The sequence below is a fragment of the Salvelinus fontinalis genome, chromosome 37, assembly GCF_029448725.1.
Source record: "Salvelinus fontinalis isolate EN_2023a chromosome 37, ASM2944872v1, whole genome shotgun sequence".
In the NCBI taxonomy this organism is placed as follows: domain Eukaryota; kingdom Metazoa; phylum Chordata; class Actinopteri; order Salmoniformes; family Salmonidae; genus Salvelinus; species Salvelinus fontinalis.
The window spans coordinates 32,711,789-32,726,489 of record NC_074701.1 but is presented as its reverse complement, the minus strand read 5'-3'; the positions used below and the strand labels follow the sequence as shown (position 1 = coordinate 32,726,489).

Here is a 14,701-nt window from a genome sequence, read left to right as displayed (position 1 = left end):
CAATCAATTGAATTTACCACAGGTGGACTCCAATCAAGATGTAGAAACATCTCAAGGATGATCACTGGAAACAGGATGAACCTGAGCTCAATTTCGAGTCTCATAGTAAAGGGTTTGAATACTTATGTAAATAAGGTATTTCTGTTTTTCGAAAAACCTGTTTTCGCATTGTTATTATGGGGTATTGTGTGTAGATTGATGAGAAACAATGCTTATTTAATCCATTTTAGAAAAGACCATATGATATATAATGTATAAGAGAGAATCTATCATGAACAAAAGTTGCCAGAAGCCACTAGCGCAGTCAGATGCAACAGAGTAAATAGGCTTTTTTCCCCTCCCTTTTTCTCCCCAATTTCGTGATATCCAATTGGTAGTTACAGTCTTGTCTCATCACTGCAACTCCCGTACGGACTTGGGAGAGGCGAAGGTCGAGAGCCGTGCATCCTCCAAAACACGACCCAGCCAAGCCGCACTGCTTCTTGACACAATGCCCGCTTAACCCGCAGGCCAGCTGCACCAATGTGTCGGAAGAAACACTGTACACCTGGCCACCGTGTCAGCGTGCATGCGCACGGCCCGCCACAGGACTTGCTAGAGAGCGATGGGACAAGGACATCCCGACAGTGCCTTAGACCATTGCGCCACTCGTGAGGCCGTAAATAGGCATTTTTACATCATACATTTGCCGGTGTTATACAATGGGTGGGTCTAATCCTGAATGCTGATTGGTTAAAGCCACGTTCCAGCCGGTGTCTATTCCACAAGTTACCACCGGCTACAATGTTAAAATGCCTATTTACTCTGTTCCATCTGACTGCGTAATCCACTGTCTCATCAGCCAAGCAATTTATAAACTTGATCTCCACTATAAAAAACATCTTGACATTATCTCACATTTCTTTTAGACTAACATTTAGTTTTTAACAGTGGAGATTTGTATAAACCTTGCAAATGTCGGCGAGAGGCAGCAACATTGTTTCAATATTCAAATTCGATCTCCAGCCGCCCCATAGTAATGCACATGTCGGGAGTCGGGACGAGACAGGCAGGCAGGGAGCGTTTCTCAGCCAGTCAAAATCATGAAATCAGCTGGCATCATTTTTATGGATACATACAAAGAAAATGTCAATAGAAAAAAAGGTAAAATGAAAGTGCAGCTAGTTTGCAGTCTTTCCAGCTTCAGTTTGAAGTGATTGTGTTGCTGTGTTGTTGGCCAGCTCCTCTGAACAACAGCTTCAGTTTGAAGTGATTGTGTTGCTGTGTTGTTGGCTAGCTCCTCTGAACAACAGCTTCAGTTTGAAGTGATTGTGTTGCTGTGTTGTTGGCCAGCTCCTCTGAACAACAGCTTCAGTTTGAAGTGATTGTGTTATCTGTGTTGTTGGCTGTGTTGTTGGCTGTGTTGTTGGCTAGCTCCTCTGAACAACAGATTCAGTTTGAAGTGATTGTGTTAGCTGTGTTGTTGGCCAGCTCCTCTGAACAACAGCTTCAGTTTGAAGTGATTGTGTTGCTGTGTTGTTGGCCAGCTCCTCTGAACAACAGCTTCAGTTTGAAGTGATTGTGTTAGCTGTGTTGTTGGCCAGCTCCTCTGAACAACAGCTTCAGTTTGAAGTGATTGTGTTGCTGTGTTGTTGGCTAGCTCCTCTGAACAACAGATTCAGTTTGAAGTGATTGTGTTAGCTGTGTTGTTGGCCAGCTCCTCTGAACAACAGCTTCAGTTTGAAGTGATTGTGTTAGCTGTGTTGTTGGCCAGCTCCTCTGAACAACAGATTCAGTTTGAAGTGATTGTGTTAGCTGTGTTGTTGGCCAGCTCCTCTGAACAACAGCTTCAGTTTGAAGTGATTGTGTTGCTGTGTTGTTGGCCAGCTCCTCTGAACAACAGCTTCAGTTTGAAGTGATTGTGTTGCTGTGTTGTTGGCTAGCTCCTCTGAACAACAGCTTCAGTTTGAAGTGATTGTGTTAGCTGTGTTGTTGGCCAGCTCCTCTGAACAACAGCTTCAGTTTGAAGTGATTGTGTTGCTGTGTTGTTGGCTAGCTCCTCTGAACAACAGCTTCAGTTTGAAGTGATTGTGTTGCTGTGTTGTTGGCCAGCTCCTCTGAACAACAGCTTCAGTTTGAAGTGATTGTGTTGCTGTGTTGTTGGCCAGCTCCTCTGAACAACAGCTTCAGTTTGAAGTGATTGTGTTAGCTGTGTTGTTGGCCAGCTCCTCTGAACAACAGCTTCAGTTTGAAGTGATTGTGTTGCTGTGTTGTTGGCCAGCTCCTCTGAACAACAGCTTCAGTTTGAAGTGATTGTGTTAGCTGTGTTGTTGGCCAGCTCCTCTGAACAACAGCTTCAGTTTGAAGTGATTGTGTTAGCTGTGTTGTTGGCCAGCTCCTCTGAACAACAGCTTCAGTTTGAAGTGATTGTGTTAGCTGTGTTGTTGGCCAGCTCCTCTGAACAACAGCTTCAGTTTGAAGTGATTGTGTTAGCTGTGTTGTTGGCCAGCTCCTCTGAACAACAGCTTCAGTTTGAAGTGATTGTGTTAGCTGTGTTGTTGGCCAGCTCCTCTGAACAACAGCTTCAGTTTGAAGTGATTGTGTTAGCTGTGTTGTTGGCCAGCTCCTCTGAACAACAGCTTCAGTTTGAAGTGATTGTGTTAGCTGTGTTGTTGGCCAGCTCCTCTGAACAACAGCTTCAGTTTGAAGTGATTGTGTTAGCTGTGTTGTTGGCCAGCTCCTCTGAACAACAGCTTCAGTTTGAAGTGATTGTGTTAGCTGTGTTGTTGGCCAGCTCCTCTGAACAACAGCTTCAGTTTGAAGTGATTGTGTTAGCTGTGTTGTTGGCCAGCTCCTCTGAACAACAGCTTCAGTTTGAAGTGATTGTGTTAGCTGTGTTGTTGGCCAGCTCCTCTGAACAACAGCTTCAGTTTGAAGTGATTGTGTTAGCTGTGTTGTTGGCCAGCTCCTCTGAACAACAGCTTCAGTTTGAAGTGATTGTGTTAGCTGTGTTGTTGGCCAGCTCCTCTGAACAACAGCTTCAGTTTGAAGTGATTGTGTTAGCTGTGTTGTTGGCCAGCTCCTCTGAACAACAGCTTCAGTTTGAAGTGATTGTGTTAGCTGTGTTGTTGGCCAGCTCCTCTGAACAACAGCTTCAGTTTGAAGTGATTGTGTTAGCTGTGTTGTTGGCCAGCTCCTCTGAACAACAGCTTCAGTTTGAAGTGATTGTGTTAGCTGTGTTGTTGGTTAGCTCCTCTGAACAACAGTGTCCTGACGACTGAGCACATTTTCTATGCCAGGTGAAATCAAGCCTCATTAGCTCATTGTTATGGATGTATCCAAATAAATGTCACTAGAAAACAGCTTAAACAAATGCAGCTTATGTTGTTATTCTGGCTGCACTTTTTGACGTGACTAAGTTAGCCGTAGTTGGCTAGCGAGCAAGCAAGGGATAAGAACATTGCCAGCCAGTTTGGCAATGGAACATTTAGAACGAACGATACAGAACAAAAAGACTGAACGACGGGGTCACGTCTCTAGCAACCGAACCAATAGAACAAACAACCAGCCTGCTTGGGTAGCAACCCTAGACTTGTGTCAGGACTATATCTTGTGGAAGGATGAAATGGTATGAATACATTTCTCAAAATATTTTTTCAAATTAAAATATGTCAATCCTTATTTGAATATGTTGGCAACCCATTTAATAAAAGTGATACTCCCCTTGAAGCCGGTGTTTGCAGGATATATTGGCACGGTTTGCCGGCACTCGACTTTGTCTCGGGTCGAACAACACCCGTACTAATATATCCTCCAACACCGGCTTCAAGGGCCTTATCACATGAGTAACTTGTGGAATAGAAACAGTCTGAAATGTGGTTTTAACCAATCAGCATTCAGGACCCACATGTTGTATAAAACATGTTAACTCTCAGGCGAGGGCTGTCTCAGATCACTTTCCTGACATCCTTCCCTGACATACAGCATGTTGTTTGTGAATAGATGTCAGTCAGTGTTGTGATTCATGTGGAGTTGTGGCTGCATAAGCAGCTTAGCACTTTATTTATTCATTGAGGGTTTCAGGCAGGCTCTTTCCCCAATGGCTTTGGGAGTGCACCAAGTCAGTATTATGTCAATATAGCTCCCACCATTACAGAGATGTATGTATGTATGTATGTATGTATGTATGTATGTATGTATGTATGTATGTGTGTGTGTGTGTGTGTGTGTGTGTGTGTGTGTGTGTGTGTGTGTGTGTGTGTGTGTGTGTGTGTGTGTGTGTGTGTGCGTGCACGTGCACGTGCACGTTAATAGGGCATTAGTACTTACCCGCAAGCCAAAGTAGAGGAGGAAGAAGACATTGAAGAACATGTCGATCTGTAACGTGAAATCTTTGTAGAAATTCTGACAGGATTCTATGGGACTGTGAAAAAGACAAAAAGAAGAAAAGGTCACATAAATATTATCTAGTACAATATTATAAACTGGGTGGGTCAAGCCCTGAATGTTGATTGGCTGACAGCCGTGGTATATCAGACCGATACCACGGCTATGACAAAACATTTATTTTTACTGTTCTAATTACTTCGGTGACCAGTTTATAATAGTAATAAGGCACCTCGGGGGTTTGTGGTATATGGGCAATATACCACAGCTAAGGACTGTTTCCAGGCACTGCGCGATGCATCGTGCATTAGAATAGCCCTTAGTCGTGGTTTATTGGCCATATGCCACACCCCCTCTTGTCTTATTGCTAAATATATGTCACAGTCTGGGGTACCACACGTAGCCAGGGTATTTCAAAAGGTGCAAACAGAACAAACCTACACACTACTGTGTAGTCCTAAGTATAGCCTAGTTAACCAGTCTTTATGTTTACCTTATGATTAACCATTAAGTAAGTAAGCAATACTAACCAACATGCCACTCCATAATGGCACAATTGAATTTTTGCACGGAAAATAAGACATCCAAATTCACCACAGTGGTTGTGAGCAACAGACATGAATATTCAATATGGGAGTTGGTTGCCTAATGGCATTTATAGGCTCATTCAGACAGTCAACAGTGAAGGATAGCCTCTCCTCACAGCAAAACTAATGGCTAGTGTATTGAGAAGCCCAGTGGGAGCAGGAGAATGTGGGTTTGAATGGTTCCCAGGGGAAGAAGACTAAGAGAGAGATGGGGGTTTGATCATCATTCTCTACTTAACATAAAACATCTTAATGGGGGGGGGGGGGGGGGGGGGGGAGTTGTGTGAGGAATTATTATGACATAGGAACAAAGACTGCTGTTTTGATGGCTAGGTGATTTAGGAGTAAGTTAAGTATGTCTTAGCAGAGCAGTCTTTAACATGGCATGAATCTTGGCCTGTGGACAAACAGATTTAAATCCATGTGTTAATATGGATAAAGAGTTAAAACAGCCCCTGAATGATTTAATTTAGATAAAAGCTGTTTTTTTTCTCCCAGATGGCCACCCAGTCAGTGGACAGAAGTTAATAGGGTCGAAGCCCTCAGTAGAATTGCCAATGATCCGGTCTGAATACACAATTATTTACACACTACTAACCCTCCGATCTTCTATAAAACTAGCAGTGATGTGAAAACAAACTCAACTACGAATCACACAGCGAATCCATACATATATTGTGCTGAGTTGATCAACTTTAATTTTCCATTTGGTCAATGTTGTGGGTTTGGTGGTGTATGGTCTGTAAGCCCCCTGAATGGACTGGACTCAGGAAATAGATGACATTTAATCAGAGATCAAACCAAAACACAACCGCAGTAGAGTGTGGGTGTGTGGGTGTGTGTGTGGGTGTGTGTGTGTGTGTGTGTGTACATGCGTGCGTTCGTCTGTTTACATTGCTCTGCAACACACACACACACACTCAAAAGCACAGAACAGCCTTTCTAATTGCCCCTAATGCTCCAAGTAAAATATTTTGTCTGCCTACGCTACTCCCCTCCTCTTCATCATCATCATCACTAGCAACCCAGGCAGATGCTCCGTTCTACAGTGCACACACACTGAAAACAACATTTGGCCATGTGGCGGGCACATTCCAGAAAGTGTGCCCTCATTCCCGGCTAAACACTGACCCGCCTGTCAAGGCTTTTCAATAACACAGGAAGTGCTTAAGAACAGACCCCTTGATTGGCTATTTGAAAATAATAGCTAATCAGCGTTGAGCTAAACAGAGCGAGCTCAGTTGTGAATGCTCCTGGTGCACCCAAAAAAAGTGGCTTCACACCAATCACATCACACTGGAAGCCAACCATAAATGTATACATTGTGCCCCTGGCCTGAGAGGATTGAAGTTCAACATGTAGCTAGGTGTAGTTGACTGGCTAATGTTAACTAGCTGGCCTGGCACATCGTTGCCCATGAAAGGAAGTTAGGCTAGCGAGCAAGCATTATAGCCAGGTAGCCTAGGACAACAAAAACTAAAAGCGTGTACTGTATGACAGAGTCATAGACTGTTTAGGCAACATGAAAGAGGACGGCATTGGTGTTTCTCTATAAGTAGGGTGAGACAACATGTCTTTTCTACTTGCACACACACACAGAAATCAGTACCATGGCCAGCCACATCATATATAGCTTATGATGATTGGACTAAATTGTTTCTCGTATCTTTTAGTTGTCACTGTATTAGACTAACCATAGGTGATTAGATAATGTTGAAGTTGAAATGGTGCTGGAATAGTGGAGGCAGCAACTGTTTTCTTTGCAACTTGCGGTAACTCTAAATCAATAGTTGTTTAGTTAAAATGTTGGAAACATGAACTTGCTTGACCATGCTGTAACTGTTTGTTACATGCAATATGTTTTGTGGACTTCAGTGAACAGATGTTGCTCTCTGATTTTGTGATGAAACAAAGGTGTGATTGAATTTATTCTGCCACTGTGTCTGTCTTCTTATTGTCTCAAGCAGACACAAACGCACAAGCACGCACACACACACAGGCACGCAAACACACACACACTCTTGCTCGTACATACACACCCACACTCATACCTGCACATGCAAATAAACACACTCACACACAACCTCTCACACTCTTTCCCTCTCACACACTCCCTCACACTCTCACACACACACTCACGCTCTCTCACACACACACACACACACACACACACACACACACACACACACACACTCACTCACTCACTCACTCACTCGCTCACTCGCTCACTCACTCGCTCACACACACACAAGCACACTCACAAACTCTCTCAAACACACACTCACTCTCTCACACACACATGCACTCTCTCACACACACACATACTCACTCATGCACGCTCACCTACTCTCACACACGCACGCTCACTCACACACTCACTCTCACACAAGCACGCACGCTCACACACTCTCACACAACTCACTCACATGCGCTCTCACACACGTGCACTCACTGACTCTCACACACGCGCACTCACTCAAATACGCTCACTCACTCTCAAACATGCTCACTCACTCCCTCTCACACGCGCGCATTCACTCACAATCACACACGAGCACACTCATTCACTCTCACACATACGCACTCACTCACTCACACATGCGCACTCACTCACATGTGCATTCATTCACGCGCACCCACTCGCTCGCACACTTGTGCACACGTTCTCACTCTCACACACATGCACTCTCACTCACTTACTCTCACACACACACACTCACTCACTCACACACACTAACTCACTCTCACAGACGCACACTCACTCTCTCTCACATACACAGACTCTCACACACACTCACTCACTCTCACACACACTCCCTCACCTACTCTCACAGGCATGCACGCTCACTCACTCTCACACCACTAACTCTCACACATGCGCACTCACTCACTCTCACTGACTCTCACACACGCGCACTCACCCACTAACTCACACATGTGCACTCACTGACTCACACGCGGATTCACTGACTCACACGCGGATTCACTGACTCACACGCGGATTCACTGACTCACATGCAGATTCACTGACTCACTCTCACACATGCGCACTCACTCACTCACACATGCACACTCACTGACTCTCACACACGCGCACTCAGTCATTAACTCACACATGCGCACTCACTGACTCACACGCGGATTCACTGACTCACACGCGGATTCACTGACTCACACGCGGATTCACTGACTCACACGCAGATTCACTGACTCACATGCAGATTCACTGACTCACTCTCACACATGCGCACTCACTCACTCACACATGCACACTCACTGACTCTCACACACGCGCACTCAGTCATTAACTCACACATGCGCACTCACTGACTCACACGCGGATTCACTGACTCACACGCGGATTCACTGACTCACAAGCGGATTCACTGACTCACACGCGGATTCACTGACTCACACGCGGATTCACTGACTCACACGCGGATTCACTGACTCACACGCGGATTCACTGACTCACACGCGGATTCACTGACTCACGCGGATTCACTGACTCACGCGGATTCACTGACTCACGCGGATTCACTGACTCACAAGTGGATTCACTGACTCACAAGTGGATTCACTGACTCACACGCGGATTCACTGACTCACACGCGTATTCACTGACTCACACGTCGATTCACTGACTCACACGTCGATTCACTGACTCACACGCAGATTCACTGACTCACACGTCGATTCACTGACTCACACGTCGATTCACTGACTCACACGTCGATTCACTGACTCACACACTCACTCGCACACACTCACTCGCACACACACGCCCGCTCCCTCTCTCACACGCTCGCTCGCTCACTCGCACACACACCCTTGCTCTCTCACACAACCTCGCTCTTTCACACATGCTCGCTCTCTCTCCCTCACACTCACTCGCTCACACGCACACTCACTCGCTCACACGCACACTCACTCGCTCTCACACTCACTCTCACACGAGCACACTAACTTACTCTCACACACTCACTCACTCTCTCGCTCTCTCGCTCTCTTGTTCACACACACACGCCCTCGCTCTCTCAGACGCACGCTATCTCTCGCTCTCACACGCGCACGCTCACTCGCTCTCAAACGCGCACGCTCACTCACACACACACACACACTGTGGTGGCAATTGAACAGAGTGTGGTGTCCCTGCGGCTGCAGAGCGGAGGTCTATTTCAGGACAGAAATGTTTCCTCACGTTAACCTCCTCTGACTAGACATTAGGCCTGAAGAAGTCCACAGAGGTAGAAACCAGCCTACAGGGGAGGAACAGGGGACAGATGAACACTAAAAATACCCCAGTAACACCTTCCTTCAGTCAGCACAGCAGATCCCAGTCCTGCGTGTGTGTGTTAGCCTTCTGCCGACCTTGGCTGTCTCCTCCAGGCACAGCAAGGTTTCTCTCTCACAGAGAGAAAACAATCACAACAACAGACTCCATGGTTTACTACTGCTTTACTACTGATTTAATGGTTTACTACTGCTTTAATGGTTTACTACTGCTTTACTACTGGATTAATGGTTTACTACTGCTTTACTACTGATTTAATGGTTTACTACTGGTTTAATGGTTTACTATTGCTTTACTACTGGATTAATGGTTTACTACTGGTTTACCTCTGATTTAATGGTTTACTACTGGCTTAATGGTTTACTACTGCTTTACTACTGCTTTACTACTGCTTTAATGGTTTACTACTGCTTTACTACTGGATTAATGGTTTACTACTGGTTTAATGGTTTACTACTGCTTTACTACTGCTTTACTACTGCTTTACTACTGCTTTAATGGTTTACTACTGCTTTACTACTGGATTAATGGTTTACTACTGGTTTAATGGTTTACTACTGCTTTACTACTGATTTACTACTGGATTAATGGTATACTACTGCTTTACTACTGATTTAATGGTTTACTACTGGTTTAATGGTTTACTACTGGTTTAATGGTTTACTACTGGTTTAATGGTTAACTACTGCTTTACTACTGCTTTACTACTGGATTAATGGTTTACTACTGCGTTACTACTGATTTAATGGTTTACTACTGGTTTAATGGTTTACTACTGCTTTACTAGTGCTTTACTACTGGATTAATGGTTTACTACTGCTTTACTACTACTTTACTACTGGATTATAATGGTTTACTACTGCTTTACAACTGATTTAATGGTTTACTACTGGTTTAATGGTTTACTACTGCTTTACCACTGGTTTAATGGTTTACTGCTGGTTTAATGGTTTACTACTGCTTTACTACTGCTTTACTACTGGATTAATGGTATACTACTGCTTTACTACTGATTTAATGGTTTACTACTGGTTTAATGGTTTACTACTGCTTTACTACTGCTTTACTACTGGATTAATGGTTTACTACTGGTTTAATGGTTTACTACTGCTTTACTACTGCTTTACTACTGGTTTAATGGTTTAATACTGCTTTACTACTGCTTTAATGGTTTACTTCTGGTTTCATGTTTTGCTACTGGTTTAGTACTGATTTACTACTGGTTTAGTACAGGTTTACTACTGGTTTAGTATTGATTTACTACTGGTTTAATGGTTTACTGCTGGTTTAGTATTGATTTACTACTCGTTTAATGGTTTACTACTGGTTTAGTATTGGTTTACTACTAGTTTAGTATTGATTTACTACTGGTTTACTGCTGGTCTAGGATTGATTTACTACTGGTTTAATGGTTTACTACTGGTTTAATGGTTTACTAATGGTTTAGTATTATTTACTCCTCGTTTAATGGTTTACTACTGGTTTAGTATTGGTTTACTACTGGTTTAATGGTTTACTACTGGATTCATGGAGGAAGGCCCTAAATATTGTCATAGACTCCAGCCACCCTAGTCATAGACTGTTCTCTCTGCTTCCGCATGGCAAGCGGTACCGGAGCGCCAAGTCTAGGTCCAAGAGGCTTCTAAACAGCTTCTACCCCCAAGCCATAAGACTCCTGAACATCTAATCAAATGGCGATCGATACTATTTGCATTGCCCCCCCCCCCCCCCCTTTTACACTGCTGCTACTCTCTGTTACTATCTATGCATAGCCACTTTAATAACTCTACCTACATGTACATACAGTTGAAGTCAGAAGTTAACATACACCTTAGCCAAATACATTTAAACTCAGTTTTTCACAATTCCTGACATTTAATCGTAGTAAAAATTCCCTGTCTTAGGTCAGTTAGGATCACCACTTTATTTTAAGAATGTGAAATGTCAGAATAATAGTAGAGAGAATGATTTATTTCAACTTTTCTTTCTTTCATCACATTCCCAATGGGTCAGAAGTTTACATACACTCAATGAGTATTTGGTAGCATTTCCTTTAAATTGTTTAACTTTGGTCAAACGTTTCGGGTAGCCTTCCACAAGCTTCTCACAATAAGTTGGGTGAATTTTGGCCTATTCCTCCTGACAGAGCTGGTGTAACTGAGTCGGGTTTGTAGGCCTCCTTGCTCGCACACGATTTTTCAGTTCTGCCCACAAATTTTCTATAGGATTGAGGTCAGGGCTTTGTGATGGCCACTCCAATACCTTGACTTAGTTGTCCTTAAGCCATTTTGCCACAACTTTGGAAGTATGCTTGGGGTCATTGTCCATTTGGAAGACCCATTCGCGACCAAGCTTTAACTTCCTGACTGATGTCTTGAGATGTTGCTTCAATATATCCACATAATTGTCCTGCCTCATGCTGCTATCTATTTTGTGAAGTGCACCAGTCCCTCCTGCAGCAAAGCACCCCCACAACATAAGGGATGGTTTCTTCGGCTTGCAAGCATCCCCCTTTTTCCTCCAAACATAACGATGGCCATTATGGCCAAACAGTTCTATTTTTGTTTCATCAGAACCAGAGGACATTTCTCCAAAAAGTACGATTTTTGTCCCCATGTCCAGTTGCAAATCGTAGTCTGGCTTTTTTACGGCGGTTTTGGAGCAGTGGCTTCTTCCTTGCTGAGCGGCCTTTCAGGTTATGTTGATATAGGACTCGTTTAACTGTGGATGTAGATACTTTTGTACCTGTTTCCTCCAGCATCTTCACAAGGTCCTTTGCTGCTGTTCTGGGATTGATTTGCACCTTTTGCACCAAATACTTACATACAATTGTTTGTACAGATGAACGTGGTACGGTCAGGCGTTTGGAAATTGCTCCCAAGGATGAACCAGACTTGTGGAGGTCTACAATTCTTGGCTGATTTCTTTTGATTTTCCCATGATATCAAGCAAAGAGGCACTGAGTTTGAAGGTAGGCCGTGAATTATAAGTGAAATAATCTGTCTGTAAACAATTGTTGGAAAAATGACTTGTGTCATGCACAAAGTAGATGTCCTAACCGACTTGCCAAAACTATAGTTCGTTAACAAGACATTTGTGGAGTGGTTGAATAACGAGTTTTAGTGACTCCAACCTAAGTGTATGTAAACTTCCGACTTCAACTGTATTACCTCAATTACCTGGACTAACCGGTGCCACCGCACATTGACTCTGTCCCAGTACCCCCTGTACATCGCTATTGTTATTTTACTGCTGCTCTTTAATTGTTTGTTACTTTTATTTCTTATTGTTATTTAATTATTTTTGGGGGCATTTATTTTTTAAACTGCATTGTTGGTTAAGGGCTTGTAAGTAAGCATTTCACTGTAAGGTCTACACCTGTTTAATCGGCGCATGTGACAAATAAAATGGGATTTGATAAGATTTGACCTACAGAGATGGACCAGAACACCATGGAAGCCGTGTTACTTAAAACTGCACATTGACAGCATTATCTGGCTACTGTGTTGTAAAAACCTGCACTACCCGGTCTGTGTGTCCTCTTAGCGTGTGTGTTATTTGCGTGTGTATGTATGAACCCATCTGCGGTGCAACCCCAAGAGTGTGAGTGTGTATGTGGAGGGGGAGAGGGGGAGAGGGGGAGGGAGGTTAGTACTTCAATGATTGATTTAAGCTAAGGCACCACAACTAATATAAAAGTGATTCATCACCTGACAGGGCATTGGACAATTAAAAGCTTCTCTGGGAGTCTAAAAATAACATGTCCTTTTTTATTTATCCTAAATCCCCTCTGCAGAGACGTCCCTCACAGTCACACAACAACACACATGCACATCGCGCACGAACACACACACACACAATCACAGCACTTATCTCGTCCACTTTTGTTCAACAGACCGGGCCATGCTCAGACAGGCAGCCTTTAAACTGACTGGGGAACAGCTTGTGGATAACAAGATATAGCACTTAACAACAGTGTGCACCTGAACCACACCTGAGCCTGCTGATCTGGGGTCAAATCAGTGAAAGGGAAATCAACATCAACACAATGCAGAAGAGTGTCTCTGTTTGGCAATACTGAACAGAACCATCCTAGTATAGTGAGTATGCACCGTCAAAAATGTTCTCGGGAAAAACACACTTAAGGCACGCAGCCTTAAACCTACAACACACACACACACACTACCGTTACAAAACCAAACCACATCCCCATCACATCCCTTTGAACATAAAACCAATTATGTGATAAAAGCCTCCATGCTTATATAAATGCAAATAAAACGACAGGACTTTCCTTATCTATCTGCCCATTCACTGATTAAACTAACATCGTTCTCAACTTCCATTAACGCCAAGCTGCTCTGTTGAGCTTTTTGGTAAAAACTCAACTCGTCGTGTTTGGAGGACAAAGAATGCTGAGTTGCATCCAAAGAACACCATACCTACTGTGAAGCATGGGGGTGGAAACATCATGCTTTGGGGCTGTTTTTCTGCAAAGGGACCAGGACGACTGATCCGTGTAAAGGAAAGAATGAATGGGGCCATGTAACGTGAGATTTTGAGTGAAAACAGCAAGGGCATTGAAGATGAAACGTGGCTGGGTCTTTCAGCATGACAATGATCCCAAACACACCGCCCGGGCAACGAAGGAGTGGCTTCGTAAGAAGCATTTCAAGGTCCTGGAGTGGCCTAGCCAGTTGAAAGTCCGTGTTGCCCAGCAACAGCCCCAAAACATCACCGCTCCAGAGGAGATCTGCATGGAGGAATGGGCCAAAATACCAGCAACAGTGTGTGAAAACCTTGTGAAAACTTACAGAAAACGTTTGACCTCTGTCATTGCCAACAAAGGGTATATAACAAAGTATTGAGATAAACTTTTGTTATTGACCAAATACTTATTTTCCACCATAATTTGCAAATTAATTCATTAAAAATCCTACAATGTGATTTTCTGGATTTTTTTTCTCATTTTGTCTGTCATAGTTGAAGTGTACCTATAATGAAAATTACAGGCCTGTCTCATCTTTTTAAGTGGGAGAACTTGCACAATTGGTGGCTGAATAAATACCTTTTTGCCCCACTGTAGGAGGTGGATGGAGACTCTAGATGTTATATAGGAGGTGGATGGAGACTAACAATGTTATATATAGGAGGGTGGCGACTCTAGATGTTATATAGGAGGTGGATGGAGACTCTAGATGTTATATAGGAGGTGGATGGAGACTCTAGATGTTATATAGGAGGTGGATGGAGACTCTAGACGTTATATAGGAGGTGGATGGAGAATCTAGATGTTATATAGGAGGTGGATGGAGACTCTAGATGTTATATAGGAGGTGGATGGAGACTCTAGATGTTATATAGGAGGTGGATGGAGACTCTAGATGTTATATAGGAGGTGGATGGAGACTCTAGATGTTATATAGGAGGTGGATGGAGACTCTAGATGTTATAT

At 43.6% G+C, this 14,701-nt stretch overlaps 1 protein-coding gene across 25 annotated transcripts in view; it reads right to left on the bottom strand.

Moving 5' to 3' along the window:
* Positions 1–14,701, bottom strand: part of LOC129836540 (calcium-activated potassium channel subunit alpha-1-like) — a 361,164-nt gene that overhangs the window by 154,490 nt on the left and 191,973 nt on the right. For all 25 annotated transcript variants that reach the window (XM_055902871.1, XM_055902883.1, XM_055902881.1 and 22 more), the window contains exon 4: positions 4,309–4,402. In XM_055902871.1, the coding sequence (XP_055758846.1) occupies positions 4,309–4,402 (94 nt within the window). The remainder of the gene's footprint in view (positions 1–4,308; positions 4,403–14,701) is intronic.